This window comes from Osmia lignaria, chromosome 8, assembly GCF_051020975.1.
Source record: "Osmia lignaria lignaria isolate PbOS001 chromosome 8, iyOsmLign1, whole genome shotgun sequence".
NCBI lineage: Eukaryota > Metazoa > Arthropoda > Insecta > Hymenoptera > Megachilidae > Osmia > Osmia lignaria.
The window spans coordinates 11,103,478-11,131,269 of record NC_135039.1 but is presented as its reverse complement, the minus strand read 5'-3'; the positions used below and the strand labels follow the sequence as shown (position 1 = coordinate 11,131,269).

The window sequence follows — 27,792 nt, the reverse complement described above, 5'->3', positions numbered from 1 at the left end:
ATTTAATTTTATTTATTAATTTCCACTCCGCAACAGTTATGGAATAGAATGTTTAATTTTCGAATTAAGTTTACTGACCTAACCTAACATAATCTCGAAAACGGTGAAATATCCAGCTCAGAAACCAACTTTAATCGGTTTCTAGTAGTCAATTTAGGTTATATACCGAACCTTAGTTCTCAATTTTTATGGGTGCCATTTGGAAACACAGCCCAAGGTTCCCTATAATGTTTACATTTTCAAGAATCATTCTTCCTTTGATTTTCAAGTGGAACGAGCTATAGAGTGACAGCGTGGAAGTTCCCTGTCTCGTTTACTTTCATTTTTCCTGGCTTCTGTCTTCGAACGATCTATGAACGATTATGTCATTTCTACTTACCGATACAGTCTCTCTATACATTTTCAATAAAACTATGAACATTGTGTGTAACTACGCGTTTAACATCAATGCATCAAAGACTATTTTCTAAATAAAATTCCAAGGCTATTTGTTGCTTCCAAGGAAATTCCAGGTGAACACGTGGGTAGAGTGGTCTGCCGGAGGTCACCTAGAAAAAGTAGAGCTGCTATTAGTCATTTTCTTGTTGTATTCGCATTGACAATTCAGACGCACGTACAAAGGTAAAATTAAAAAACGCTGATCCTTGAATCGACGCGGCTCTTATAGATCCTGTTTGGGTCATTCACAGTGGACAGGAAGGATATTGGATGTTCAAATTGCAGGAGCGGATCCTCTTCCGGTTGTGAAGGCTGGCGAGATAATTACGTCGTTCCTAGAACATTATATAAAGATTATTATTTGATCGGTAGATCAAAAGAACTTTTGTATAAGCGGTAGTTAAGGAGAATGATTTGAAAACGCGGTGGAGTTTAATGAAATTATACGTGACAGGATTTAATTGATTATTTATGATTACGTTCCATGTTTATAAATATGAGATTTAATTTTGTATTTATACAGTTTCCTGTGATTGAATAAATATTCATGTATTTAAATAATTGATTATCTCATTCTATATGCTTTATGTTAACATTTGAAAAATTAATGAAATTAAAAGAATTGAGAGAGGTCTTTTTTATATGCCTCATGTGTCAGCTATTTAAATTAATAATAGAATAGGAAGTTGATGCATTGAAATTCTTTTCAAAAGTTGGACCTAACAAGAATAACAAATTAATAGAATATTTAGTGTCTCATTCTTGTGCTTCATACAGTCACTAGATAAATAAATTCTTCTACAAGAATATTGAATCATTTATGAATAATGCTAGTCACATATGAAAGATTATAACTTGCATACATTTATGTTACATAAAGAGTCAAAGTTCAATTCAAATTTATGTAACTTGAATATTGTCGTTTTCTGTTATATTATATTTCTATGTGTATAATTCAGACTTTACATTAATCAGCGTGCATCAATGTTACAAGTTCAAGTTTACATGAATCTGTTTAGAATTTTAATCTGAAGAAGATTGAAATAATGAACATCATTTTTGAATGGAACTGTGTATGCAAAGGTTAAAGACCCATTTTAACAGGTTGCTCGGTCGATGCGGCAGTAACCCGCCACGTACAGGTTAAAGTTTTTCACAAGAGGTTTACGTGTCTCGTGTATTGCGCAACTTTGTAGCGAGTTCGCCATGTCACAATATGGACAACGTGTGTTGATATTTCGAGAAGGACCATGATTTCAATTATACCGAGGATTCGTCACAGGCTGAATAAATAAATAAACACGGCAAAACATACATTGCATGGATGCTGTCGCAGAATCTCTTTGCGCCTCGCATCGTGTTATCGTGCGTCGTGTTACTGAAAGAAAACAGTTCATAATTGATGATACATTCATGTAAATGTTTGATATGTTTTATATATCTAGGAAATTGTGGAATTACGTGGCAAGCGTATATCTTAGAAATTACCCCCGGAGATAAGAAATCGGGAAACATTCATTTCTTATTCAGTCATGATTGATGACTGATTCATTTTCTTTGCTCATCAATCGCGAGCTCGTACGAGTAACATTGTTTATCTACAACAAAAAGGAGATAAAAACATGTTGCAAAATAAACTATATATTTCCATGAATATTTGTCAATCGCTGGGATGATTAATAAAATACTTGTACCTCCTTGAAGTGTCCCTCTTGTTTTCTTTTGTGAAATAGTGAAGATTCCATAAGTATAATTCGTGCAACCGTAGTTTTCGAACGTAGTATCTGAAAAATGTTCCTATTAATATCTAGTTCTTTTTTCTATCGTTATTCGACAAATACACGTATTCTATATATTTTGCACGTTTAATTTTTCTATGTATAAACGTATGAATGTGATTTATGAATAAATAATAAAGACATATTTGTGAAGTATGGTCGGCGTCTTTAACCCATTCATCGATTCGTATTTCGATCGATTCGAACGATCATGTAATCTTAAAATTTACGTTTTATGTATTGTGAAATGGCTTACCTTAAAATTAATTTAGTTTTTTGAAACTTTTATTTTGCACTTCATTAAAAAAAGGATGACAATTTCCACGGGGTTTAATTGCAACCGACATTTCTTTCTACATTGTTGCTACGCATTAACTACGTTGATCTTGATAGTTGCATCTTTCCAACTATATTATAAAATATATTTAAATTTGTTTTTTAATACATGTATAATTATCGATTTATTTATCTTTTATGAGGAATTGTTACACCTTGAGTTTAATTCTCAATCAAAAAAATGTTCTCTAGCGAATGATATTTGACTAGGGATTTAACGGCTTTCTTGAGGTATTCCATTTTGGAAACGGGTACCGGCTGGACGTGGGTGCAGGTGGAGGAAGCTTTTGAAGATTTTTCGTTTATTAAATTAATTAAAGGTAAAAGATATTGTTATTTAATAATATTTAATGTAAGTTCGAGTATCGTCTGTGCGGAAATTGAACAGGTAAGTGGAATATTTTACTAGATGTCACCTTTTATTTCGTGGTGAGGTTTTTCGATATTGCAGTTAGCAACTGAATTGTTAATTTGCAAAAAAGTATCATTTTTTCGTATTCTTTTTACATAAAAGATCGTAGAATCAATGGAAAATAAATATAAAAATATATTTTTCTTCAATTTCTGTTACTTGATTTTCAAATGACGCCAACTGTTTAAAAGTCCCTGAAGAGGACGCCATTTTGTTTAACGGCTTTTTTGAATCGTAGGATTGAGGAAGACAAAATATAAAATACGACATAAATAGAAATACGGTAAGCATGTTTTATTTATAATATCCTTAATATTGCCACAAAATATATATAATGTGTGTTTAATCATAAAACATTAAATCTTTGGTTAAAAATAGGATTCACAACGTTCGCGTCGTGCTGCGTAATTCTGTACAGAGAATTTCAATGACAAAAACATGCTAAATCAATATCTTATTACGAAACTACAGCAAGCTTGTAATTATTACAGAACGAATCCCGGCAGTAAGGATTACATCTGCAGCATTCTTCCCATCTTTCCAACTAAATTGGATAGAAATGTTCATTGAGGAGTGGATTGAGTGGTTGGCTTCGGATAGACCCAAGGATGCGGTGCATACGGCGGCCTTTGAGGAATGGGATACGCTGTTATAGCCCCTGATGGAACAGCGCGCGTAGCTGCCTCGATAGCGATTATCGATGCAAACACGCAAAAGATTGCTATGAAGATGGTAAAGACTCTTCTTAAAGATTCCTGCGAATATTTTAGAATATGTATATTATTCCAATCCTTTGGATAATTATAATTATATGATAAGAATAGGAATAAGGGGGGTTAAGAATCAATTAGCTTGACGAATAATCTTTTCATTAAGTCCTTCGCCAGATTGCAATGTGCAGTTCCGTTTCCGAGATATAATTGATTCAAGATCCAACGTTCAATTTCCGGGGTGTCCTGTTTAAGCCAGCGACACAGCTAATCGCTGACGTCCAAGGTCACGTGATCAAAGTTTAAAAAGGACAGCTCGGAAGTTGAATTGATAATGAGTTGTGAATTGTAAAATAATAAAAAATCTCTTGATTTTTGAATTTGAATTAGAATAATCAAAATGATATGCTAACACGAAGCACGAGGTACTATTGCATGTTGAAAATCACAATTAAGGAGGATTTCGCTGGAAGTGTAAGGAATTACAAAGTTGCTCGAGCCTTGAAAGTAGCAAACAACGTTCGAGTAAGTTCGCGAGTTCCTTGCACAAAGCTTCTTCCCTCTTAATCCCTCTTCGCCAACTTTACAAAGCCCGCCAAACTGCGCTACAACGGTCATTTTAATAATGCAAATTGCGGCAAATGGAGAAGCAATCTTTCAGCAGTAAGGAAGTGTTCAGATTGAACGAATCGTTTGAAATTCTGCAATAAACGAGAAGGAACTGTGTCTACTATTTTCCCATCGTTCGATTTGCTTTCCCTTATTATTGGTAAAGATTGCTTTTAAAAACGTACAATCGTTGCTTACTAAACAGTACACTTAGTAAAGGAGAAAGAAATATACGTGATTTCGTTACCATGATGAAGAATTGGATTGAAAGTCGTCTGTTGGTAGATCGTCGAGATCAGACAGGTTACATTTGCAAAATGTTTCCAGACTTTTATAGCCGACGGTTTTTAAGAGGTGGACATTTATGTAGGTCATAGTTAATGTCATAAGAGATATACTGCCCGTATGATGCTTCGAGGAAATCCCAGTCACATTCACATGATGTTTAGATACAGTGGGTCCAAAAAGTATTTGTACACCATTTAAAACAGAGTACCTCGTTTAAAATGGGACCAAGTGACTTGAGGTTCCTTGAGAAGCTATACAAATTAATTTACTAATATATGTGCTTTCGTCGTTTTAAAAAATTACAATTTGTCAACGTTGGGAAAAAAATAGTAAAAGGCAATTTTTTAACTTTTTTATCTGAGTTTGCAATGAAAACTTAAAATATCACATTTATAAATTTAAGTATGTTATGTGTATGCTGAAAATTTCATCAAGATTGGTCAATGCACTTAGAAGTTACAAATAATTATAATTTTCAAAAATCTTGGCTTTTCATCTAAGAACATAACTAGTTATGTTTTTAGATGAAAAGCAGGGCCGGCCCTAGGCCTAGGCAGACTAGGTGGCCGCTTACGGCCCCTTCAAGGTCCAGGGCCCTCCAAAGTCCAGGGCCCTCCAAAGTCCAGGGCCCCCCTAAGGTCCAGGGCCCCCCTAAGGTCCAGGACCCCCCTAAGGTCCAGGGCTCCCCCAGGTCCAGGGCTCCACCAGGTCCAGGGCCCCCATAAGACAATTTTGCGTCTAATGGAATATTAATTAGTTATACAAGCTTTAATGTTAATTTTATAAATTTTATTTCAGGTACTTTTTGTTATGTCATATATGTGAAGGGGCCCTTTTTTGGAGCTCGCCTCGGACCCCCGAAATCTCAGGGCCGCCCCTGATGAAAAGTCGCGATTTTCGGAAATTAATTACTAAAATTTTTAGCATACCCACAACTTATTTGAACCTACGAGACATATTTTAAATTTCCATTATAGGCTTACATAAAAAAGTAGAAAAATTATCCTTCACTATTTTTTTCCACGATTTCAACAAATTGTAATTTTCTAAAACGACGAAAGCACATATCTTATTAAATTAATTTGTATAGCTTCTCGAGAAACCTCAAGTTATTTGGTCCAATTTTAAATGATGTACAAATACTTTTTGGACCCACTGTAGTTATTATACAATCTTTAAGGTTTCTAACGCCATCAGTGGCACCTGTTCAGAGATATTTAAAATTTCGTTGCATAATGCGAACAGTAAACCGAATCAGTCTGAATGAAAGGATTGTTGATCAATTAGATTGTATTTCTTCCGTTTACCGAGTCATTGTGTATTACACGCACTTGAGAATGATTAAACTTGACCATTTTCTGCTCACATGATCGATGAATTGTTTGACTTACGATTAACGAGATAACTGTGTTCCTGTGATCATGAACTTTTTATCGTTTAATTAATATCAGCTTAACGAAATGGTCGAGTTGATTGTTGCTCCAATAAACCGTACCTGTTACAAGCTTATTATTGATTCCGAGCGATTAAGGGATTCAGATACAAGTATTATTAGATAATCTTGTCAAAATTCAAGAGGTTTGATGAGAAGTTAATCATGTTCGAATATGAGACAGAGTTTCAAAAAAAGGAATTATAGGGTTAAACGTAGGAATGAAATAGAATTTCGAGTTGAAGGGGTTGAAATGAAGGCTTAAGAAAATTTGAAACTTACTACAGCATGGAAATCGTTAAGCCAAGAGGGATGAATTAGAAATTGTAATTTGTATGCAAGGAATATTCCACATTTAATTCCATCACACCTACTCTGGAAGTGTACAATCGGGTTTAATTAAAGTACATAAATGATGAACCTACAGGGGTTACAAAGCTAACACAAACTACTGGAATTTTAAAGTAATTTACGTGATGAGAATCGTATTAAACCTTTATAATCTAAATTTTCTATATTCCAAAAGTTTTATAAGTCTATATGAATTTAATTTGCTATTGAATAAACATTTTCTGTTGTAGCTGTAACGTTTGTTTAGATACGTGTAACGCTTAATTAAAAATCTTTTCGTCATCTGGAGATGGAGGTGGTTACATAAATGTTACACGATATAGAGATAGTTATGCAACGTGACTTACTTGTTGTGGGATCAGAGGAATGCAGACTTTTGCGAAATTTGGTCAGCTGAATCGCAATGAAGATTTTACCGAGAGATCAGATTTTTTGAAATGAAAAAATTCCAGTAGAGTTACAATTTATTTGTGTTTTATATTCCGCAAAATGTCGGTAAACGCGTTGGTCAAATTCCAAAGCAATATCGTGTATCAAAGGAATCGATGCAACGAAAAATCTGTTTTCCAACGAAGGTGGACCGTGATGAAAACCTGTACGTTGAGAATTCTAAACCGTAAACAATCATTCAAGGTCCTTGACACGCTTCACTTCCACACGCGTTGAATAGCAATTTATTTCATCGAAAGTTGATACTCGGTTTCTCATTCGTCACACGAACCAGATGAAAAATAAAGTAAAAAAAAAATGGACGCGAATTTCTTCTGCTCTGACGTGATTTCGTTCGCGAGAAAAACAATCATATTTAATAACAATTACCATAGATCTGTGTGATTCATTCACTGATCTTTTATTCATGAACGATCATTTTGAACGCACAAGAAAATTATAGTTTACGTCACTGGTGCTTTATTTAGAGTTACAGAATAATTGCTATATATATTTGTTTTTTGGCAACTTTTCTGATGGATCATTAATTCAGAATATGAAATTTTCATACAGGATTGTTAGATAGGAATTGTTTGAAATTAAAAGGAAAATTGAAGGATTATTGTATATTATACAAAATATAACAATAAGTTTCTTTCCAACACGATAAATCTAGGTAAAATACAGCCTGGTATTTCGCCTTATAAACGAGCGTCTTAAAACTATTGTAATCCTTTAAGGGGGTGGACATCCCTTGAAGGGGTGGTAGCTGGCATGATTCTGAACAACTTTTTCCTTTATCGAAATACTTGTCAAGGCTTAGTTTTGGAATTATTTAAAAAAAAGACATCGAGTGAGGAAAATGCGCATGCGCATAGCACATATGCGGATGGCGCGCATGCGCAGCCGCCGTAGTATCAAGCGCGAGTTTTACAGGGACGTATCTATGTGGTGGCGCAACTACGGACTGGGCCCTAGTCACTAGTCAGTTTTTATTTACAATTATTTTAGTACTCGTCCCTTTCCTATACCCCCGAAGAGGAAAAGTGTGAATTCTTCACAATCAGATTATAACAATTTTTGCAAAATTATGCAGGGTGATTAAGGTACCCCATTTTATTGAAACTTCTACTATACTAATGCTAAAGTCGCCGCGCATGCGCGAGAAAACCCATCGCGTCTGAGCCCGCGAATTGTGCGCGTTCTGATTGGCCACTGTTCCTCGAAGGATGCCCATATAATTTATACTACTATAAAACTTAAGTATAAAATTGAGCGTATTTAGTATTTTTCTTCATTACTGTTTGATTTATCAGTTTCCACTGTGGAAGACAGTGACCGGCAGTCAGTTTCTGTGTTCGTGAATTCCTGCTCCTCCAATTGGAGATCGTTTCTCATAAAAAAATGAATTATTCTGAAAAGAAAGGTATCTTAAAATTCTCTGGAAATTTCTCTGAAGTACTGTTTTACTTACAAGATGAGAAGCAGCACCAATATTTGAGTAAAGAATGTGAGCCAATAAATGGAACTTGGTGCTGTGTTTATCGTCGCGTTATAAAGTTGGGAGTATAAAATTCCACTGAATAAAGGTACAGCGTTGTCACATACTGATAACATAGCGAATACTTTGCCTGCAAGCAATAATTAACATTTGTAAATTTTATCAAATGATTGTATTTTAAAAATACGTACCTCTTTCTTCAACAGGGACCAGTTTTGAGGTCATCGACCTTAATACTGGAGCCACAACTGGACCCAATGCAGCCACAGCAGCACCTAAAACGGAGCAGTTCATTTGTTACAACAAAGTCTTCTGGAAGGACATTTTTTGGTATGTTTAAATTTTAATTACCAACGTAAAACAGTTCTGGTACATTAGCTAAAACAAATAAGACCCTTCCTGCTGCATGAGCAATGGCTCCAATTGCCACAATTATGGTGTCCTTTATCCCCATTAGTTTGCTCATCACTGGTACCCCAATTAACATTGCTAAAATAGAAACGGGTATTAGAGTATATTTGTTGGCACAGAGAAATCTATGCTAGTGAAAGTTTCTCTTTCAGAGAGGAGAATTCCACCTTTCACTTGAATTGATAGGAAATTATATTTCAGATGAATATTCCTGTTTTTATAAAAATTTCAAATTCCATTCCTTGGCTAATAATGGAAGCTCGCAAAATCTCTAATAGATAATTTTCCTCGTCTTCAGTCTACACAACTGACCTAGCACGAAGGTGGTAGACTGGAATGTCTTAAAATCGCTGAATTTCGCCACGTCCCACTTGAACTTCAGCTGAGTGTACAAAAAGCTCATGGGTTTCTCGTCCCTTTGGAACGTGTACAGCATCATGATAGTTAAGAGAAGCCACAGACGAAGCTTCCCATGATTTGGCCTCCGCCTGGTCATAGTCTTCATCGTCGCCACGACGTGTTTCTTATCGAAGAAGTCTGTCAACAAATTGGTTCCTGAAAGAGGCTGCTGCTGAGGCAACGTTTGCCATTTCAGTCTAATTATCGAGTAGATGATTGCTAGAGCTAACAGGCTCGCGTTGATTGTAAACATAATCGAGTAGGACGAGTTAGCCACCTTCGTGTACAGGTAGGAACCTAGAGCCACACCTGAAAGAGATAAAAATTTCTTAGATTCTGATAGAATTCTTCAAAATTGATGAAATTTAAAGCATACCTGTTGGCATAGTGCTGAGATATACGATGTCCAAAATGGTGATCCTAAGGGTTCTCTGTTGAACCGAGGATATATCCGATATGTAAGCAAAACAGCTACCGAAAATAGCTACATCACCGCCCAGCATCCCCATAGGGAGGCTAGCAGTGTACACCACGGTGTTTAGATTCCAGCTATCCACCATGGAATTGATTACCACCATAAAGGAATAAACGAACTTGCCCAGCAAGCCTAGAATCATTGGCAGTTTTCGTCCACGCCGATCGCTCCAGTTCCCAAAGAACAGAGCCAGTATTATAGGGACCACGTGGCCGGCTATGTTGTTCCATTGGTGGAACTCCGACACGGTCACCTGGAACCATTTATTTATCTTTTAGATACTGTATTTCCCCAGGGTCGGCCCTGAGATTTCGGGGGTCCTAGGGGGACCTCCTACACAAGGAATCTGTGTCCTTAATATTCAAGTAAACATTACTCTTGCATTCTTAGACGTAAAATTGTCTTATAGGGGCCCTGGACCTTGTCTGCCTAGGCCCAGGGCCAGCCCTGCCTTTCAAAGCATCATTAACAATTGCAATTTTAAATTTAGAATAATTGCAACATGGCCTTTCAACAGGGCCGGCCCTGAGATTTCGGGGGTCCTAGGGGCCCATTCACATATATGAACCTCAATTAAAATTTATAAAATTAAAATTAAAGCTTGTGTAACTAATTTAGATTTGCATTCTTAGATGCAAAATCGTCTTATGGGGGCCCTGGACCTTGGGGGGCACTAGGCGGCCGCCTCGTCTGCCTAGGTCTAGGGCCGGCCCTGCCTTTCAAAGCATCATTAATAATTGCAATTTTAAATTTAGAATAATTGCAATATGGCCTTTCAACAGAGTCGGCCCTGAGATTTCGGGGGTCCTAGGGGCCCCTTCACATATATGAATCTCAATTAAAATTTATAAAATTAAAATTAAAGCTTGTATAACTAATTTAGATTTGCATTCTTAGATGCAAAATCGTCTTACGGGGGCCCTGGACCTTGGGGGGCCGTAGGCGGCCGTCTAGTCTGCCTAGGCCCAGGGCCGGCCCTGCCTTTCAAAGCATCATTAACAATTGCAATTTTAAATTTAGAATAATTGCAATATGGCCTTTCAACAAGGCCGGCCCTGAGATTTCGGGAGTCCTAGGGGCCCCTTCACATATATGACATATATGAATCTCAATTAAAATTTATAAAATTAAAATTAAAGCTTGTATAACTAATTTAGATTTGCATTCTTAGATGCAAAATCGTCTTATGGGGGCCCTGGACCTTGGAGGGCCCTAGGCCGGCCCTGTGTTTTTCTTTTGAAAATTTACGTTGCCTGCCACTGCGATAAGAGGAATCTCTGGGAAAGAAATAAACAGCAGTAAAATGAAATTACATAATTTCTAAGATACTTGTTTGTCGTGTTTTATCTCAAGTGCGTACTCGAGAAAATATTTTGTTATTCATTAAAGAATGCTTGTGTTAGACTTGTAAAAAGTTGCAAAATACCTGCACTTTGGCTTTGATAGTCTCGTTGTCGTTCAATCTTGCACAGACCTCCTCGGAGTAACCATGATCAACGCGACAGGATTTGTAAACGAAGAATGCTTGTTCCACTACCGAAGTAATCATGAACGCCATCATATACAACCACATAGTTGGTTCCACCGACACCTTGTCCACCCATTCGAAGTACTTCCTCCATTTCCTGTGGGTCATCTCGCTATCACCCTAAGAGAAATGGAGATAGATATACTTTTTAGATTAGCAATTAAATTAATCAACTTCACGGGTTACGTATACTAACATTTTTTAAACATTCTTTGTTACTATCTCTCATGTGGAAATTATATTTGCTCTCGGATGATGTTCTTCCATTTACCTGTTGTTTCATAACTGCTGTTTGTTTTGTGATTGCTAAGAGATCACTCTGGATGGATCGTTTCACGTGATCATCGTTGCGTGCGATACGTAAGCCTGCGTTTAATACTACTTGCACTTTTGATTCCTCATCAAGATTTCACGACTGCTGAGGTCGTGAAAAATGTGCAGAAATGACGCGAAACGATCGCCTTTCCTGCAAACACCAGACGAAGGTTCATCATGAATTTAAAGCCATATTAAAATCATATTTTGTGTATGTAATAATACTTATCACAAGGATGAAATTAAAAATGATAGTGATAGTGTAAATGCTATGTGGAATTTTCATTAATCCCTTTCTATTCTTTCAGTTATCGGAGCTATTGGATTTGTGGCGCCTGTAATCGACGACCCACGTGGCATTCAAGGACGCATGGAAGGAGAAGGAGATCCTGTTCGACGGTGGCGAAGTTGGTAAGGTAACGGACTACAAACCCAAAGGTTGTGGGTACCATTCCCAATGGATGCATTCCATTTTTTAAGAATAGAAAATATTAGCAAATATTGTATAGTAATCAGGGCCGGCCCTGGGCCTAGGTAGACCTAGGGCCCCCCAAGGTTCAGGGTCCTCTCAGGGGATTTCTAATTATGGCAGAATGATGGGGTCTTCGTTAACTGTGGATAGGGCCGGCCCTGGGCGTAGGTAGACTAGGCGGCCGCCTAGGGCCCCTCAAGGTCCAGGGCCCCACCAAGGTCCAAGCCCTCTCCCCTAAGGTCCAGGGCCCCACCGAGGTCCAGGCCCTCTCCCCTAAGGTCCAGGGCCCCACCGAGGTCCAGGCTCATTCCCCTAAGGTCCAGGGCCCCACCGAGGTCCAGGCCCACTCCTCTAAGGTCTAGGGCCCCACCGAGGTCCAGGCCCTCTCCCCTAAGGTCTAGAGCCCCACCGAGGTCCAGGCCCTCTCCTCTAAGGTCCAGGGCCCCACCGAGGTCCAGGCCCTCTCCCCTAAGGTTTAGAGCCCCACCGAGGTCGAGGTCCTCTCCCCTAAGGTCCAGGGTCCCACCAAGGTCCAGGCCCTCTCCCCTAAGGTCCAGGGCCCCACCGAGGTCCAGCCTCCCCCCCCCCCCCCCCCATAATATTTACTTGAATATTAATCTAAATTAGTTATACAAGCTTTAATGTTAATTTTATAAATTTTATTTGAGCTACTTTTTATGTCATACATGTGAAGGAGCTCCCCTGGGACCCCCGAAATCTCAGGTTCGGCCCTGATAATAATATTGATAATAGTAAAAATTAAGCGTAATACGAATCGAGGATATACAGTCGATTCAAATAAATATTAGAAGCTAAGGGAACATTATAATTAGTAAAATAATTAGCTGAATACTTATAGAATTCGTAACGTGCTAATGGCACTGAAAGAGTTCTCAAATTGCTTCCAATAGTCTCGCGTGACTTATCCACTTATCACGAAGCATTATTTTCTGAATTTCAACGACGTTCCAACGCTAACTATATCTATGTTTCTTGGTCAAGCTGCTCGAAATTCTTCGACAAATTGTTTCTGATGCAATGATAGAGAAAATAGCGTCTATCGGATAGTAGACAATTATGTAATTTCAACGAACTGCTCCCGTTTTCCTTCTCAACACTTTGATTTACATTTAATGAAACTTCCATTTAGAAAGGAACTACGAATTTTCTCTTCGTTTCTATCGAGAAAAGTTGAACGACTGCGTTGATAAACGTACTGTCTGACTGACTGACTGCTTTCACTTATCAGTCAAGCTCGTTATCATGGTTTTATTGTTAACCTTAGCCGCTGATAAATTTTTACCACATTCGGCAATCTATTCCTGTTTTCGAAGACACAGATCATTGTGATTAAGAATGAATACTGCGACAATGCTTAAGATTTCAATAACATATTGTAAATTATGTACAGCCTTTTAAACGTGTCAGTACTTGCAATACTCGTTCGTTCAATGAACTCGTTTCATTGAATAAGTGACCTGAACCCATAGTTTGGAGCATTTCTCAACAATTATTCAATGAAGACATTAGGTCTTTTCAAAGACTGACAATAAGTTTTTCAAGGATTCTTTTATGATTGAATTAAATCTAAATAAATTGAAACTAAATTTCTTATTTTCTATATACTATTTTTTTTATTTCTAACATTTTAAATAGAATGCTCCAAATTATTATGGCTTGTATTTTACTGGTCAGTATCCTTCCATACTAACCTAACCTTCATGTACTAACCTAACCTAACCTAACCGTTTAGTATTTTGATACTGACCATTTTAATAATAAAATACTGACCGAAATTTGATTATATAATAACCAAAAATGGATTTAAATACTGACCATTTAATTTATTGCCAATTATTATTGATGATGAACAGTGTTTATTACATTTGGTTAGCCACTAAGTTCAATGTATTAAGTTTAACTGACCTTTCACGTGTTGTTAGCCATTAGAAGGAAGAGTTTTTCTGTTACAAGTCGATGTTTCGTGGATGTATTGATCCGTATCTCTTGAAACCATGTCGTACAACCGGTGAACTGAAAGAGAATGCCAGCAGAAACGGCGTACCACGTGCTTTTCCACTCTTTTACCAGAGAGCTGTTATCGACCGCGCTAGTAACTAACCAGTGCCAACCCTGAACTGTTAAAGACACAGCAGGGAAGTGGAATGGTAACTTTAGGGAGCTCGTTTGAATTTGAAATTAGAATGTAAGGAGATGGATTGAACGTTTGTGGAATTGATTGTTCGTTTCTTTTCTTAAAAATTTATTTCACATTATATTCCTGACAAATCACATCGCGCGAATATATTCTATGGTGTACAGACATGGTTCGGTAGAGACTTAAAGTTCAATTTAGGCCATCGAGATTACACGAAGGATGGAGATAGAGTAACAGTTACGTTCCTAGATCGTTGGCAAAATATTTCTCTCCTTCTTGCTTTCTCACCAATTGACTCCGTTTCATTCTGCCATTATAGACGAGTATTGCAGAAACATTTAAGAAAAAGAACTTCTTTTTTTCCAGAATTTAGACAGAAGTTGGCAAAGGATTTCTACAACACTGGCCAATAATAGCTTTTGAATTCTTGTTTGAATAATACTTAAAAAGCTAACACATCCTTAGGCTCTGATAAGACTATACATTTTGCATGTGATTAACTTTTGATATGATTAACTTTCTTTTACAGACACTTTGATCCCTTTGCAAGAAAGAAAATTGTGCGTTCAATATAGTTTAATAAGAGATTGTTTTATGGATGAAAAACAGGGAATCAATCACAGCAAATTAGTGGAATGTTCTAAAACTGGGAGCTGATGGCAATAAAATAGAGCTTGCAACTATATACCTCAACAAAGCAACGATAATTTTTCAATTATGATTATGATATAGGATCAAAGGATCTAGTAATATTATCATTTTGATTCTCATTGATGGCCCATGGTCTTTTACGTAGAATTAACATCTATTAACAGCTGGACCTGCCAGCAACATCAAAATATGAACATTTAATTGTAGTCTCGCTCTATAAGCCAAGGTTCCAGTTGAATTGACTAATTGTTACATTCATCACGACACTATGCGAAGGAACGTAGTAATACGTTTACGTTATCGGTATTCATTCTCGTACATCCTGTGCGCGGACAAATATTTTTTATTAACGTTAGGGATGCGCGGGTACCCGATATTACGGCCTCGGGTGGGCTCGGTAAAAATCGGGCGCGCTCGGGCGTCTGTCCGACGCATGCGCGCAGTCGGGTCAGGTCGGATAAAGTCGGGCAGATTCGGACGAGTTCCCGCGGGCCGCGGTCCGCGACCCGAATCTCGTGTAACTTGTTAATGCTTGCAATAAGCATGTTCAAAATCTGTTTTGTATAAAATGAACATACAGGTGGCATGGAATGAAATTCATTTCAAATAAATTCGTTACAAGTATTATTTTTCCACATAAAAATTATCTTGTTCCAAAATTCCACATAAAACAGATTTTGCGAATTCTTATTGCCAATTCTTCGAAATTTTCCGTAGATCTACGGAATTTTTTTATCATCTACGGATCTACGGAATTTTAGTTAAAATCTACGGAATTCAGTTCCTATGAAAATTCATTTACTTTTTGTGTACTTTAGAGTACAAAACTAACTTATTATCGCAATTAATTATTATTTATTATAATGAATTATAGGTAATTATTTTTAGTACAAATTTTTGAGTTTATAACTTGCGGTCTTATTGAAAATAATTTAAAAAGAAAATATCTATTATATTATTGTTAGTAGCACTTCAAGCGCGGTTGCCACCTTGTGGCGGATGCACAAACACAAACTAAAGTGTTTATCGTGTTTACAAACAAAACAATGACTTGAAGCCATTTTTACATTTTATTCGCTGTGGTATTTTATTAATTCGTGAGAAAAAATTTAGCAAAAAAGAAAATGTTTAAAATGTACATCAGTGATTCTGATAATGAAAATGATGTATCTATTGCTGAAAATGGTCCTTCCAAAAACGAAGTTTTTATTCTATTTGAAAAGTCCGTAGATCTACGGACTTTTAAAAACAAGATCTCTGGAATTCTACGGAAATTTTGATGCCAACCTACGTATTCGGAAAAATTCGAATTGCCAACATAAGAATCAGGTCGCGGACCGCGGTCCGCGAGAGCTCGTCCGAATCCTCCCGACTTTACCCGACCTGACCCGAAACAGTCGGGCTACTCGACTGCATGTATCGGCTGCCCGATGTTTTCCGAACCGACCCGAATAGTTCGGCCGCACATCACTAATTAACCTAAATAAATTATTGTTGCTTAGAATATCGAAATAATACGAGATCCATCTTTCTGTCGACGGATTCAGAGAGAGAAATGTAAAAATAGAGTCGAGTCTTTGCTTCTCGTTCCAACCGCGCGAAAATTTCAAATTCCCTTTGCTTTCGTTCCGCGAAAACACACCGTGGTCCCGTTTCCTTTTCTCAAAGAAATCCCTCGTACGAAGAATTCAGCCACGGTTTCGTTGTATCGAGCTTCCCTTGTCGCCTTTATTTCCCTTTTATTGACTAGAAGAACCGTGGACACGGCAAATGCGAATCTCCCTATAGAAACCACATGGAAAATCATTCCTCATGATTTAAGTACAGGTATCCTGTGACTCTGGACAAGATACGTGGAAGAAAGTTTTTCAGCTACTGTTTCTCATGTTTAATTCTTCATTTTGTTCAATATTCATCTGAAGAATAATAGAACTGTAGAAAGAGGAGAAATGAAATTCATTCTACATAAATGTAACCCAAGTTTTCCAAAGACTGCTTCAGCAATCATTCAATATCTCTATGTTGAATTTTATAAATTTTCATTAAACACTTCATTGATCACTTAATTGATTACTTTCAACGTTTTCTAGCTTGTTCCAGGAGCAATTGTTCACACATTGTTATCGTTGTTCATCTTGAGTTCGTTGTTGGCGGTTGAATTTCGAGGTCCGTCGAGGAAATAGGTGACCATGCTGCCCTTGCCTTTCACCTGAATGCTGCCACGACAGGTTAGAGGATATCCTTTACCGATCAGGATATCACGGACTTCCTGGGTGACCTGAATCCCGTCCAAGACACCGGTCGACTCCATTCTCGAGGCCACGTTTACCGCGTTACCCCAAATATCGTACTGCGGCTTTCGGGCGCCTATCACCCCGGCAACGACCTACATGATAAACAGAATGTTTTTTTAAGTTTTCATTGTTAAGCTTAACTGTAATTAATATATGAATGAAGCTGAAATTTCCATAGGAATCCAGCACCCATATTATTAGGAATTCTTTTATTTATCTAATTAGAAATAGTGGAAGTAATAGACAAGATTTAACCCTTAACTTACCAAGCGGGGTCTCCTGAAGACCCCAAGGTATTTTTAAAATTTCTCAACATTTTAGTATGGAAGGTTACTCAAATTAGGTTCTTGGGTGTCTAAAAATATATTTAAGTTAAATAAGCATTGTTGGCTGCGGCGAACGCGCTTTTCTAGGCCTAAAGATAGCAGCTCCTTTTTATTTCAAAGTCGAGGGAACCGCTTGGTCATAAATGGGGAGGGGGGGTGCTCACCTCCACATTATTATGCCATAAACGCCAATGCATTTAACAAGAAATAAATCAATCCAAATATGTAACGTAGTATTCCAACCAGGGCTCTGCTGGAGCCCCAAGTGTGTTTTTATATATTTTTTATATTTTTGAGCGAACGTTTTATAGCACTAATTATGTAATATTTATCTTAAATGGGTCCTGGACACATATAAAAATGAAGAATAAATTTGTTGGTACAATTACGACAGAGTCACCAAAAATCACTCTATGGGGTTCTTCGGGGCCCTTGGTATGTTAAGGGTTAAATAAGATTAAATTTTGGATATACTCAGGGTCAAATTGTTAAGAGGGCGAATTTTGGATTAAATATTCTTTCTCCAAAATGGTGCGATATTTTGTCACGCGTTAATTTTCAATTATTTCCCCACCGAAAGTTTGATGGAAAATTCGGGCTAATTTGGTTTCTCGGTGGCACCGTGATAGCTCGGGGAAATTGATTGACGTTACCGGTCCAATATTGATGCCCACACGCAACCGGAAGTTGTTAAAGCTGTGTTCATTAACGGAGGCCAGCTGTTCCCGTATCCTGATCGCGTATTCCGCCATCGCGGTCACGTGCTTGTAATCTTTCATGTCGCAGGCGCTCCTCGTCAGTCCTGCGGAAAGAAATCCGAGAAAATTTGGTCAAAACTTCGCCCCTATAAATACTGCGCTTACATTTAAGAAAATTAATTGTTAAATTAGCTCACCGGAAGCGGCCATGTACGTGGCGCCGGTGCTTTTGATTTTCTCTATGTATTTGAACCGCTCCTCGGCGAGGAGTTCGTCGAAGTCGGCTATGATCTCGTTTAAAAGCCTGAGACACTCGACTCCCTCGTTGTTCGCTTCCAGTTCCACGTAGAACTCGGAAAAGTTCGGTATCGATGCGAACATTATGCAAACGAAATCGCACTGTTCGTGGTACAGCTCCTGGAAAATGTTTATTTTACCAGAAACCACTTAGACGAGTCAGTTTTTATCATCTGAGATTCTTGCTTATGAAATCCACTATTTGCACTCTTCTCGGTGTTTGAATACTCTTGACGCAACTTTGTACGGTTCTTATTTATCTTCAATGTTTTTCAACGTTTTCATGTTCTTTTAGATTAATTAAAACATGAGACAGCAGTGTAAACCTTAGAGATATGTGTTAAATGATTCAGAATTTCATGATATAAAAATATTGCAAGATAGTATGTTAATCCGTTAATCTATCTAGAATTTTAACTCTAGACAGGGCCGGCCCTGGGCCTAGGCAGACAAGGCGGTCGCCTAGGGCTCCTCAAGGTCCAGGGCCCCCCAACGTCCAGGATCCCCCAAGGTGCAGGGCCCCCATAAGACAATTTTGCGTCTAATGAAATATTAATTAGTTATACAAGCTTTAATGTTAATTTTATAAATTTTATTTCAGGTACTTTTTTAATGTCCTATTTCGGAGCTCGCCTCGGATCCCCGAAATCTCAAGGCCCGCCTTGTTCCCACCGCTGGGGGGTATGTTAGTTTAAAGTTTCAAGTTTAATGAAAATTGTAAGTTGTATAATTGTTATAACTGTAAATGATTTCTTACATCAGAGTTCACTGTGGAGAGGAAGTGAGCAGCCACGTGTTCTGGGAGAATGTTCGCCAGGAGTTTCTGGTTGTAGGCCTTCAGGTGCTCCATTTCCTCCTTCTCCTCCGTCGCTTGAAGCTTCCACAGAAAGTCCAGTCTGCGTTCATTCGTCAGAACGATCGATCAACATTCAAATCACTTTTTTATTCGTCGAAAAATAATCCGAGGGGACATTAATCTTCATTTGCCATTAAAATTAAATTATCTTAGGTGATCAAGTTAAAATTCCTCAGCTTCCATTTAAATTAAACTCTGTGCAATGTTGAGGAAAGTTTAAAAGTTAGATTTAATGTTAGAATTAATTGAAGAAGAACTTGGGCAAAAGGAATTAATTAATTTGTTTGTGAAATGTTGCAGGAGGTGAGAAATGTTCCTTGCCTGTAAGTAGCCTCAGTGTGTTGAGAGTGTGCGACCAGGCAAGCCATGAAGAAAACCACCAGAACACCTGCCAACCACCGTCCAGTTAGTTCGACGTCCTTCTCGTTCAAAGCCTCGTGGATGCTAATGGCGAAGTAGGTAGCCACCACCAAACTCAGTATAGCTACTTTGAACACTGATGTCAGGATTTGATAGACAGCACAGGTGATCATGACCAGCATCACGAGCACAGGGAACAGCTGTAATTATCAGGATAGAATATTAAATTTAGGAATATTAAGTTAGGATAGTCTTAAATACAATTGAAAGAAAAAGGGGTAATCCTGGAAAGACCAAGTCTCATAGATAACAATTCATTTTATTGAACCAAAATCACTTGTTCAGTATTAATCTTCAAGGCACAAGTGCAAATGAAAGAATAATATATTTTAAATATTTTCTAGCTGGTTTTGAGCCAATTTTCTTTCTGGAATTTCAGTAAAGATTCGATAAATGTGAAGAATTCATCCCCACCCAGGGCCGACTCTGGGTTTAGGTAGACTAGGCGGCCGCCTAGGGCCCCTCAAGGTCCAGGATCCCCCAAGGTCCAGGGCCCCCATAAGGCAATTTCGCGTCTAATGGAATATTAATTAGTTATACAAGCTTTAATGTTAATTTTATAAATTTTATTTCAGGTACTTTTTTAATGTCATATAAGGGGCCTTATTTCGGAGCTCGCCTCGGACCCCCGAAATCTCAGGGTTGGCCCTGTCCCCACCGCTGGGGGGTATACCCGTTGAGACACCAAGAAGTTCGCTTGCCAAAATAATAGGTTTACGTAAAAAATGTGTATAACCTTTTTTGTAGAGCTTTTTATAAGCTTCATTTTTTGTTTGAAACTTTTTTCTCTAAAATCAATATTTTCGGAGATATTTAGTAAGAACTGTCAAAACTTTGAATGGGGCTGGGGGGCAAACGAGGCTTTGTCGCTATAAATCCTTTTGTAGGACTTTCCTCTCTAATCAAGGATAAGCTTCGGCGAAAATTTCAGAAAAATCGGAGGGTTGTCGCTTTCGGAAGTACACCCCTTATTATGTGTTATTATCATTTCTATCAACTTACATCAGCGAAGACGGTGTAGTAGCAGACATCGACAGGTGCATCGATACCCTGGAAGGTGACGCTGGAATTATCCGGCCATTCGAGGAACGTTGCTGTGCCGTTGCTGCAAACGCGTCCACCCTCGAGCGTCAGCTACGATCCAAAGAAACAGACGAAGACTGATCGATTTTATTTCTTCTTCGGTATACTCCTCGGTCTGCATCGTTCTTGCCTAACGATCCATCAGTTTCCTCGAACACGGAGGATCAGAGGATCGTGGTCGGTTTCATTAATCATAAACTGCCTCGGACTGCACGAAATTCATCGTTTCGGTGCAACGACACCGATGATAAATAGCAGCCACGCGTTTGATCGTTAACGCGCTGATCGCTCCTGTCTTCCTGACTATCCACGTAGTAATACGTCGAGTGGGATACACGTGTCAAATTCTGATGCATCGTAGTGCAGCATTTTTCATTAGATTTTATGACACTCGCATCGGTTGGTAGAATTTCTTTTTTATGAACGTTGACGTATTACTACGTTCCACGTACTAACACCAGTGGAATTAATTCTGGACACGTTTTATTTCGCATTTATTCAAATTATTTAATATTTGCTATTCTAATCATTATTTTCTAATTTTAGGGCATCGCTTATATAAAAAAATTTAATATACAATAAAAATTACAATTTCAACACATCAAAGGAGGTAGACAAAAACTAATTTCATTCTGTGATTGGCTATTTCACATCATACAATAACAGCACAGTTTAGATTTTTTTAAATTAAAATCTTCAAAAATTTACAAACCAAATCGAATGAAAATATTAAATATAAACATTATAGTGTTACGTTCGGATTATTTTCAACAATCCGGCGGTGGCTAACATCCATTTTCATTTTCTTTCTGATAGTGTTGAACAGCTTAACCGTTTAATATACTGAATTTGTGTACCTCGTCGGTGCGCAGCACTTGGAGATAATCCCAGGCGAGGCACACAAAGGAGGCTATAATTAGTTCTTTTCAAATAATAAGAAGTTAACCTTCCTTGGGACGATTGCCTTGTCGAAACCGCGTAGCAATAAACATATAGAAATTCGAAATCGCTAAGGTTAAGGAGAGGTAATATCAACATCTTTCGCCACGCGGTTAAGCAGTGCGACGCACTTGGAAGTTTCCCAGCTTAACCGCGCGGAATAAGGGAAATACGATTTTTGTTTTACCTCGCAAACGAAATACCTCTCCTACCTGCAAAGCATGCCGGTCCTTCCACCAAAGAATGAATGCGATTAAGAACGAAAGTGATTGGAATTGAACGAAATGAAACTGTTTGAATGATTATGAAATGCGAGGGTTTGCCTGATAACCGCTGTAGTTTGAAATTGTCGACCGACGTTCAAGAACGTTCGAGACAAGAGGTCGACTAAGGCAATAAACATCGGCAACGAACATCTAGGAAACGTTAAACGTAACACGTTTCAAATATATGTATATCGTTAATAATTAACACGCGAGTCTGCTGTTAGATAAATGCAACAAACCATATGCATAGATCCGCGATTTAACGATAACAATAAAACACCGATTGCCGTTTTACGCAAACCGCCAAAATACGAATAAGAACGGAATAATTAACAGTATTCAACTAATAGTCATTCGATCCAGTAAATCAAACATCTGTAATAAAACGTAGACCTTCTTCGATACTGGAAATGTCATTGGTAAAAGCCTCTTTGATTAACGAATTCGAATAAATCAAGTCGTAGTAGATCTCGAATATTCCAGAAACTTTAGAATTGCGACGCATGAAATCCGCGTAGCGTTAGAGGGGTAGAAAGAAATGGACAATTTAGACGAAGGCAGAAAGAAAGGTCAGGAAGGGATGAGAGAACTAAGAAGAGCGGCCAACTAACCCAACACGCACGAGATTTCCCCTTCGACACGTACCCTGATTTGCCAAATGATGCCCCCACTTTGGGCCCATGATCGCGGGTCGAACCCTGAGACACGGTCGCTTGACTGAGGCAAATCACTCTTCATCGAAAAATCGTGAAGTACGTGGCGGAGAGCCCATGTTCGCGTCGAGCAATAGTTTTCGCGTGAAATCGTCGTAATTAGCTGACCGGTAAAGTCCTTGAAAAAGGCAGAGTGCCGGGAGATTGCGGTTCGCGTTTACCGCGTAAAGGACTCATACGAATACGTTAAATTCTTTTCACACTTTTCAATGATCTATCTTTTCTCTTTTGTTTTTAAACCGTCCGCTAAATTAATGATTATTTTCCTTATTTCTCCGCGTCGCGTCGTTTTGAAAATACTTTTGTGTTCGTTTTGTAATTAATCGTCCCGTAATACCGTAACAAAAGGCCGATCGCGAACGCGTAGTGCAAGTGGCAGTTTTCTCACCTCTTCTTTGACTTCCAGATTCTAGACGACACCAGCGATTAAGCAAGCGAATAATTCAAAGTATTATCAGATACTATTTTTACATCTTCCTTGTAAGTTGTCCATTTCATTTCTATCCAATACGACGAATCTGGATGTAGTGAGGCAAAACGGGCGATCTACGAAACCGCGTATTCTGGAAAATTTCCCTCTAAATCGTTCCGTTCAGTACAGCGACTCAAGGTATCGAATATTAACTTTATCAAATAAATTCCGACTCACACGCAAAGAAGACGGCCCCACGAAACCGTGGCTCTGGTAATATACCCTCTGAGACCGTTCTTTCTTTCTTTTCGCGCTTAATTCTTCGCCGAACGTCGTTGCTCGAATCATCGAATTATTTAATCAAAATTCTAATTCATCCAATAATCAATAGTTTCATTTTCATATAATCTTATACTTTCTTTATAACATATATATTTTTCTTTTGTATTTCAAGCAGCTCGTACTTCCTGTTAACTAACCACCTTATTGTTACGCTTATTTTTTCGAAATTATATTTTTGTTACACCTAACTAGTTTTAATTCATTTACGTTTCAAACACTTCCTTTCCTTCATTTTCACGCCTACCATCTTCGCACAAATTCATACGAGGGGCCCGTATGGGACTAGAGCATTGACGAACCCGATTAATCTCTAAATTAATCTATTAACTTATCTAACAACTCTTTTATTGTTCTAATCGTGAGTGATCCAACATCGTCACGAGCGATTAGGACTGGTGGCAGCGCTAATACCGTTCTCAACCATTTATTAATTTTCTTTTTTTTTTATTTTGTACGCCGCGCGCCGTATCTCGCTCGCGACGTAACAATAGATTACAATAAAAATATTTAGCATATTTCTGCAGAAATATGAAATAAAGAATATTTTTATTCAAAGTGTCCAGAATTAATTCCACCAGTGTTCATTCGACAGCATGTTACTTTACTGTATTTATTTTCATTTCCGGTTGAGAGTTTGAACGTACTACTACGTTTAGAGCTTACCAGCGGTGAGAGAGCCGTGACGAAGGTGAGAAAGACGACACACGTGGCCAGGGCTTGCGCGACCCCACGGTTCTCGAACACGTGCACGGAGAAGTTTCGAAGGCATCGTGGCACCCTCTGAAAAAATACGGAACATCGAATCTCGTTATTTCTCTCCGGTCATTGTCGACGAGATTCTGTTTGCTCGTCGGTTCGAGTAACAGACGACAGGGTTGCAACGGGTGAATCGATGATTTCCACCGGTGACCTGGAATCTCGCCACCAATTCAAGATCAAGAGGAAGTGGCAAGGTTCCAAAGGGTCCGTCCGGGTAATCGATTCCAGTCACGACTGGATATCGCTGGAAACGTACAGCGTGTAACCTCGATTAACCGAGCAACGGTTCGTTTCACGCTCTATTAACGCGTTTCGCACCGCATCTGCCATCCGAAACTCGCTTAAGGGGGTGTACCTAGTAGGGAGGTCGAAAAAAGCGATTTTTCAAGTTTTTTTTTTTTGGAAAAACTTTTGCATTTATTTTAATGTTGATCTTCACGTATATACTCATATTTAAAAAAAAATATATTGATTTGTCTAATCTTGTTTCACCTTCAATCTTGCTGGATCATCTGAAATCAAAAAGCAATGAAGATTTAGTTAATATAAGGTAAAATCTTGGCTTTAATCGAAGGTTGTTTCGATCCGATCAATATTATTCATTTTATAAGCAATTTAAAACGAAATTTGTTGGCGAAAATGACAATTTTTTTGAGAGAAACTGCCATTTTGTTCAAATGTGATATTTTGCTTATTTCTTCAATTAAAGACAAGATTTTACCTTATATTAAGTAAATCTTCATTGCTTTTTGATTTCAAATGAACCAGAGATATTTTGCTCACCGTAAGACACCTTTTTTTGGAGGTGCTCTCGGAGATTGACAAATCAATATTTTTGTAAAAAAAAAATATGAGTGTATATGTGAAGATTAATTTATAATTCAATGTAAAAAGATTCATTAAAATTCATTAAAGATTTAATTTAATTTTTAATTTAATTTAATTTTTAATTTAATTTAATTTAAACATTAAAATTCATTAACACGTTGAACGCCACAGTGAAGTTTTTCTGGGACGTATTAAAGCTCTAATTAAAGCTTGTGAAATGGCAAGTAGAAAGATTGAAATTTGAAATTTGAAAATTAATTATTCTTAGTAAATTAACTATTCCTAGTAATAACTAAGAAAATTAGTAATTACTAAGAATAGTAATAATTAATTTTCAATTTCAAATTTCAATCTTTCTACTTGCCATTAATTCTTAGTAATTACTAAGAATAGTAATAATTAAGTTTCAAATTTCGAATTTCAAGCTTTCTACTTTCCATTAATTCTTAGTAATTGCTAAGAATAGTAATAATTAATTTTCAAATTTCAAGCTTTCTACTTGCCATTAATTCTTACTAATTACTAAGAATAGTAATAATTAATTTTCAAATTTCAATCCCTCTACTTGCCATTTCACATTATCTGTGCCATAGCAATATTACTTAAAATACCGTTTTTCTATTGTTTTCTTTTAATTATTCAGGGGTCCCCCATGGAGTTCAACGTGTTAAAAACATTTTTCCAAAAAAAAGAAAATACTTGAAAAATCCCTTTTTTCGACCTCCTAACTAGGTACAACCCTTTAACCTTAGCAGAAAACTTTGAAACTCAGACAAACATGTTTTCAACGAACTCTCACCTCGTTCTTTTCCGCCAAGAGGATCCCATTGATCGAGGCGATCAACAGTATACTCACTCCCACGCACGTGTAGAAGTATACGCTCCTAAAAGACAATTTTTTTGTTCGTTTCAGAATCCTCCTTTGATTCGAGACGCTGTTATTGGTTTATATAAGAGGCGGTGTAGGATATAGAGGGACGAAAGTAATCCGGGAAATGTTGGAAGGAAAAATCGAGTTTATTTGCTATGGTTTGTTTACCCGTACAGAGTGATTGCTATAGCAATCACGACCACCGTATAGACGAAACCAGAGCACACGAAATATGCGGACAGCATTCGATCTCTCTCCCGCGAGTACTGCAACAAATAGTTGAAAAAGAATTTTATTTCTCGTCCATTGTCGCGGCATAGGAAATATTGACGACGTAATCGTTCGAAAACACCGAAAAATAAAGGGTTATCCAGGTCGCATCTTCAAATTGAAATAAAATTCAGAGTATTTGATTTTTGTACAGTTGCTTTATTTTAATACAAAGTCTATTTTATGACATCAATTGCCACCAGGATCGGGTGATTAACACCATTAGATTTTTTTTATGGGGTTCATGGAAAGTGAAGTTTGCACCAATAATCCAAAGACTATTGAGAGGAGCTCAGAAACAAAATAAGGTCGCTATTGATGAAATTGAATTCCACTTGTGTGAAAATATAAGGGAAAATTGGGAGAATTGGGAGGACATTTAGACTTTGTTTTAAAATAAAGAAATCATAAAAAATCACATACTCTGAGTTTTATTTCAATTTGAAGATTTGATTATAATTTTGATTTTTATTTCCTCTGAATTATTTTATTTATTTTTTTCATTATAATACATATCGTTATAACCGTGGTAATCAGTGTGTTAATTACCAAGGACGGGCGAGTCGATTAATAAACAAATTAATTAAAGGGAAAATTATGGACAGCTATCGAAGATCGTTCAACGATAAATAATTATTCAATCGGAATTTACCTTTTCCTCGACGTCGGGTCGTCGAAATGTTAAAATGAAAGGTGTACAATATTCGGCCCTCAATCGATCTATGCTCCTGGCGTCGATTGCTCTCATCAGGTACTCGTTCACCTCGTCTTCAGGATCTTTTTTACTCTCGGCAGTCTCTCCAAAGCCCAATCTATCACGAAAGCCATCGTTTTCAACAGAAACATCTGGTAAATCGCGATGGAAACATCACGGTATAACAGATACTTCTATCCTCTCGACTCATCGATTGCCTTTCAAATTTTAATTGTATATTAAACTTTACAGAATAAAAATAGAAGCTCGGTTGAAACATTGATTCAAGGTATTTCTGAGCGATTCTGTTAACTTTCCTGGAATTGGAGGCAGGGATAAATTTCAATTTATAGCCGGACGCTGCACAGTTTTATTATTAAAACAATAAATGTACCTTGAAATTTATGGAAATTAAAATGCTTCAAATGCAAAGAGAGATTATACAAATGGTGAACGTTAAAGTATCTTTGATTTATGTGTTTGGAAATACAAAATATTAATTTATGATTGAAATACAAATGTTAAATTGCCGGAAAAATAGCAGGAAATCGAGTGGCTTACTTTGCTTGTTTTCCACGCTGTGAACCGTGACCCATCACCCTCATCTCTTTCGACACATTCCCGTTCGCTGGTAAACCTTTCCTCAACCCGGAAGAGGGTATGTTACCCTTGTACGTGTCCCCAGGGATGATCAGGTACGTTTTGATATTGTGCTCCTTCAGGTACGCGTTTCTTTCCCCTCCTTGACCCTCCTCGACCTCGTAGTAACCGCCGAGGCAGTCCAGGGTCTCCTTCGTGATGTGGACTCGTCTACAGGGAGCAGTGGTAATAAGCACTGATTTAATAGGACTTTTGATCATCCATTGGGTTTTATAGGAAACTTGGGTCAATTGTGATCCCTTCAGAAGGTATAATTAAATGAACAATATCAAATTTTCGTTTTCAATTTTTTAAAGAAAAAATTGTGGAATTTAACCATTTATTTGTTGCAAAATTGGAATATCTCAACATGGTTGATTAAATTCAGTTAT

The 27,792-nt window shown here is 37.6% G+C and overlaps 2 protein-coding genes and 1 long non-coding RNA gene across 6 annotated transcripts in view; all 3 read right to left on the bottom strand.

The window, feature by feature from the left end:
• Positions 1 to 1,677: 1,677 nt before the first annotated feature.
• Positions 1,678 to 2,580, bottom strand: LOC117608763 (uncharacterized). 2 transcript variants are annotated; one of them, XR_004582402.2, is made up of 4 exons: positions 2,473 to 2,580; positions 2,133 to 2,222; positions 1,900 to 2,036; positions 1,678 to 1,816 (listed from the first exon to the last, which is right to left on the bottom strand). It is a non-coding gene; the product is annotated as an uncharacterized LOC117608763 (long non-coding RNA). The 2 variants fall into 2 exon arrangements; XR_004582403.2 differs by having other exon boundaries at positions 1,705 to 1,816; positions 1,927 to 2,036.
• A 4,651-nt stretch (positions 2,581 to 7,231) lies between these two features.
• Positions 7,232 to 13,979, bottom strand: LOC117608933 (putative peptidoglycan muropeptide transporter SLC46). Of its 3 annotated transcripts, none has more exons than XM_034334701.2 (9): positions 13,811 to 13,979; positions 11,294 to 11,563; positions 10,996 to 11,217; positions 9,471 to 9,822; positions 9,008 to 9,403; positions 8,636 to 8,773; positions 8,476 to 8,559; positions 8,258 to 8,414; positions 7,232 to 8,197 (listed from the first exon to the last, which is right to left on the bottom strand). In XM_034334701.2, exons 2-9 carry the CDS (start codon positions 11,378 to 11,380, stop codon positions 8,065 to 8,067), a joined length of 1,569 nt encoding a protein of 522 aa, XP_034190592.1. In that variant the 5' UTR covers positions 11,381 to 11,563; positions 13,811 to 13,979; the 3' UTR covers positions 7,232 to 8,064. The 3 variants fall into 3 exon arrangements, with proteins under 3 accessions (XP_034190592.1, XP_034190594.1, XP_034190593.1); XM_034334703.2 differs by having other exon boundaries at positions 11,369 to 11,563; XM_034334702.2 differs by lacking the exon at positions 13,811 to 13,979 and adding an exon at positions 12,738 to 13,135.
• Positions 13,980 to 16,888: 2,909 nt separating this feature from the next.
• The window catches only part of LOC117608931 (adenylate cyclase type 6), a 56,986-nt gene continuing 46,082 nt past the window's right edge, over positions 16,889 to 27,792 (bottom strand). The window contains exons 12-22 of the mRNA XM_076689406.1: positions 27,323 to 27,571; positions 26,720 to 26,879; positions 25,966 to 26,063; positions 25,726 to 25,810; positions 24,003 to 24,119; positions 20,587 to 20,718; positions 19,486 to 19,724; positions 19,066 to 19,204; positions 18,209 to 18,428; positions 17,888 to 18,115; positions 16,889 to 17,079 (exon numbers count right to left, since the gene is read on the bottom strand). Of these exons, the coding sequence (XP_076545521.1) occupies positions 17,027 to 17,079; positions 17,888 to 18,115; positions 18,209 to 18,428; positions 19,066 to 19,204; positions 19,486 to 19,724; positions 20,587 to 20,718; positions 24,003 to 24,119; positions 25,726 to 25,810; positions 25,966 to 26,063; positions 26,720 to 26,879; positions 27,323 to 27,571 (1,720 nt within the window). The 3' untranslated portion in view covers positions 16,889 to 17,026. The remainder of the gene's footprint in view (positions 17,080 to 17,887; positions 18,116 to 18,208; positions 18,429 to 19,065; positions 19,205 to 19,485; positions 19,725 to 20,586; positions 20,719 to 24,002; positions 24,120 to 25,725; positions 25,811 to 25,965; positions 26,064 to 26,719; positions 26,880 to 27,322; positions 27,572 to 27,792) is intronic.

Excerpts from the sequence above, each read along its gene's own strand:
- LOC117608933 (XM_034334701.2), bottom strand. The coding sequence starts at position 11,380 with ATGAAACAACAGGTAAATGGAAGAACATCATCCGAGAGCAAATATAAT. Across the intron at positions 9,823-10,995 it reads CTATCAAAGCCAAAGTGCAG|GTGACCGTGTCGGAGTTCCA; the intron begins GTATTTTGCAAC and ends AAATGGTTCCAG. Across the intron at positions 8,415-8,475 it reads GGTCCCTGTTGAAGAAAGAG|GCAAAGTATTCGCTATGTTA; the intron begins GTACGTATTTTT and ends TATTGCTTGCAG.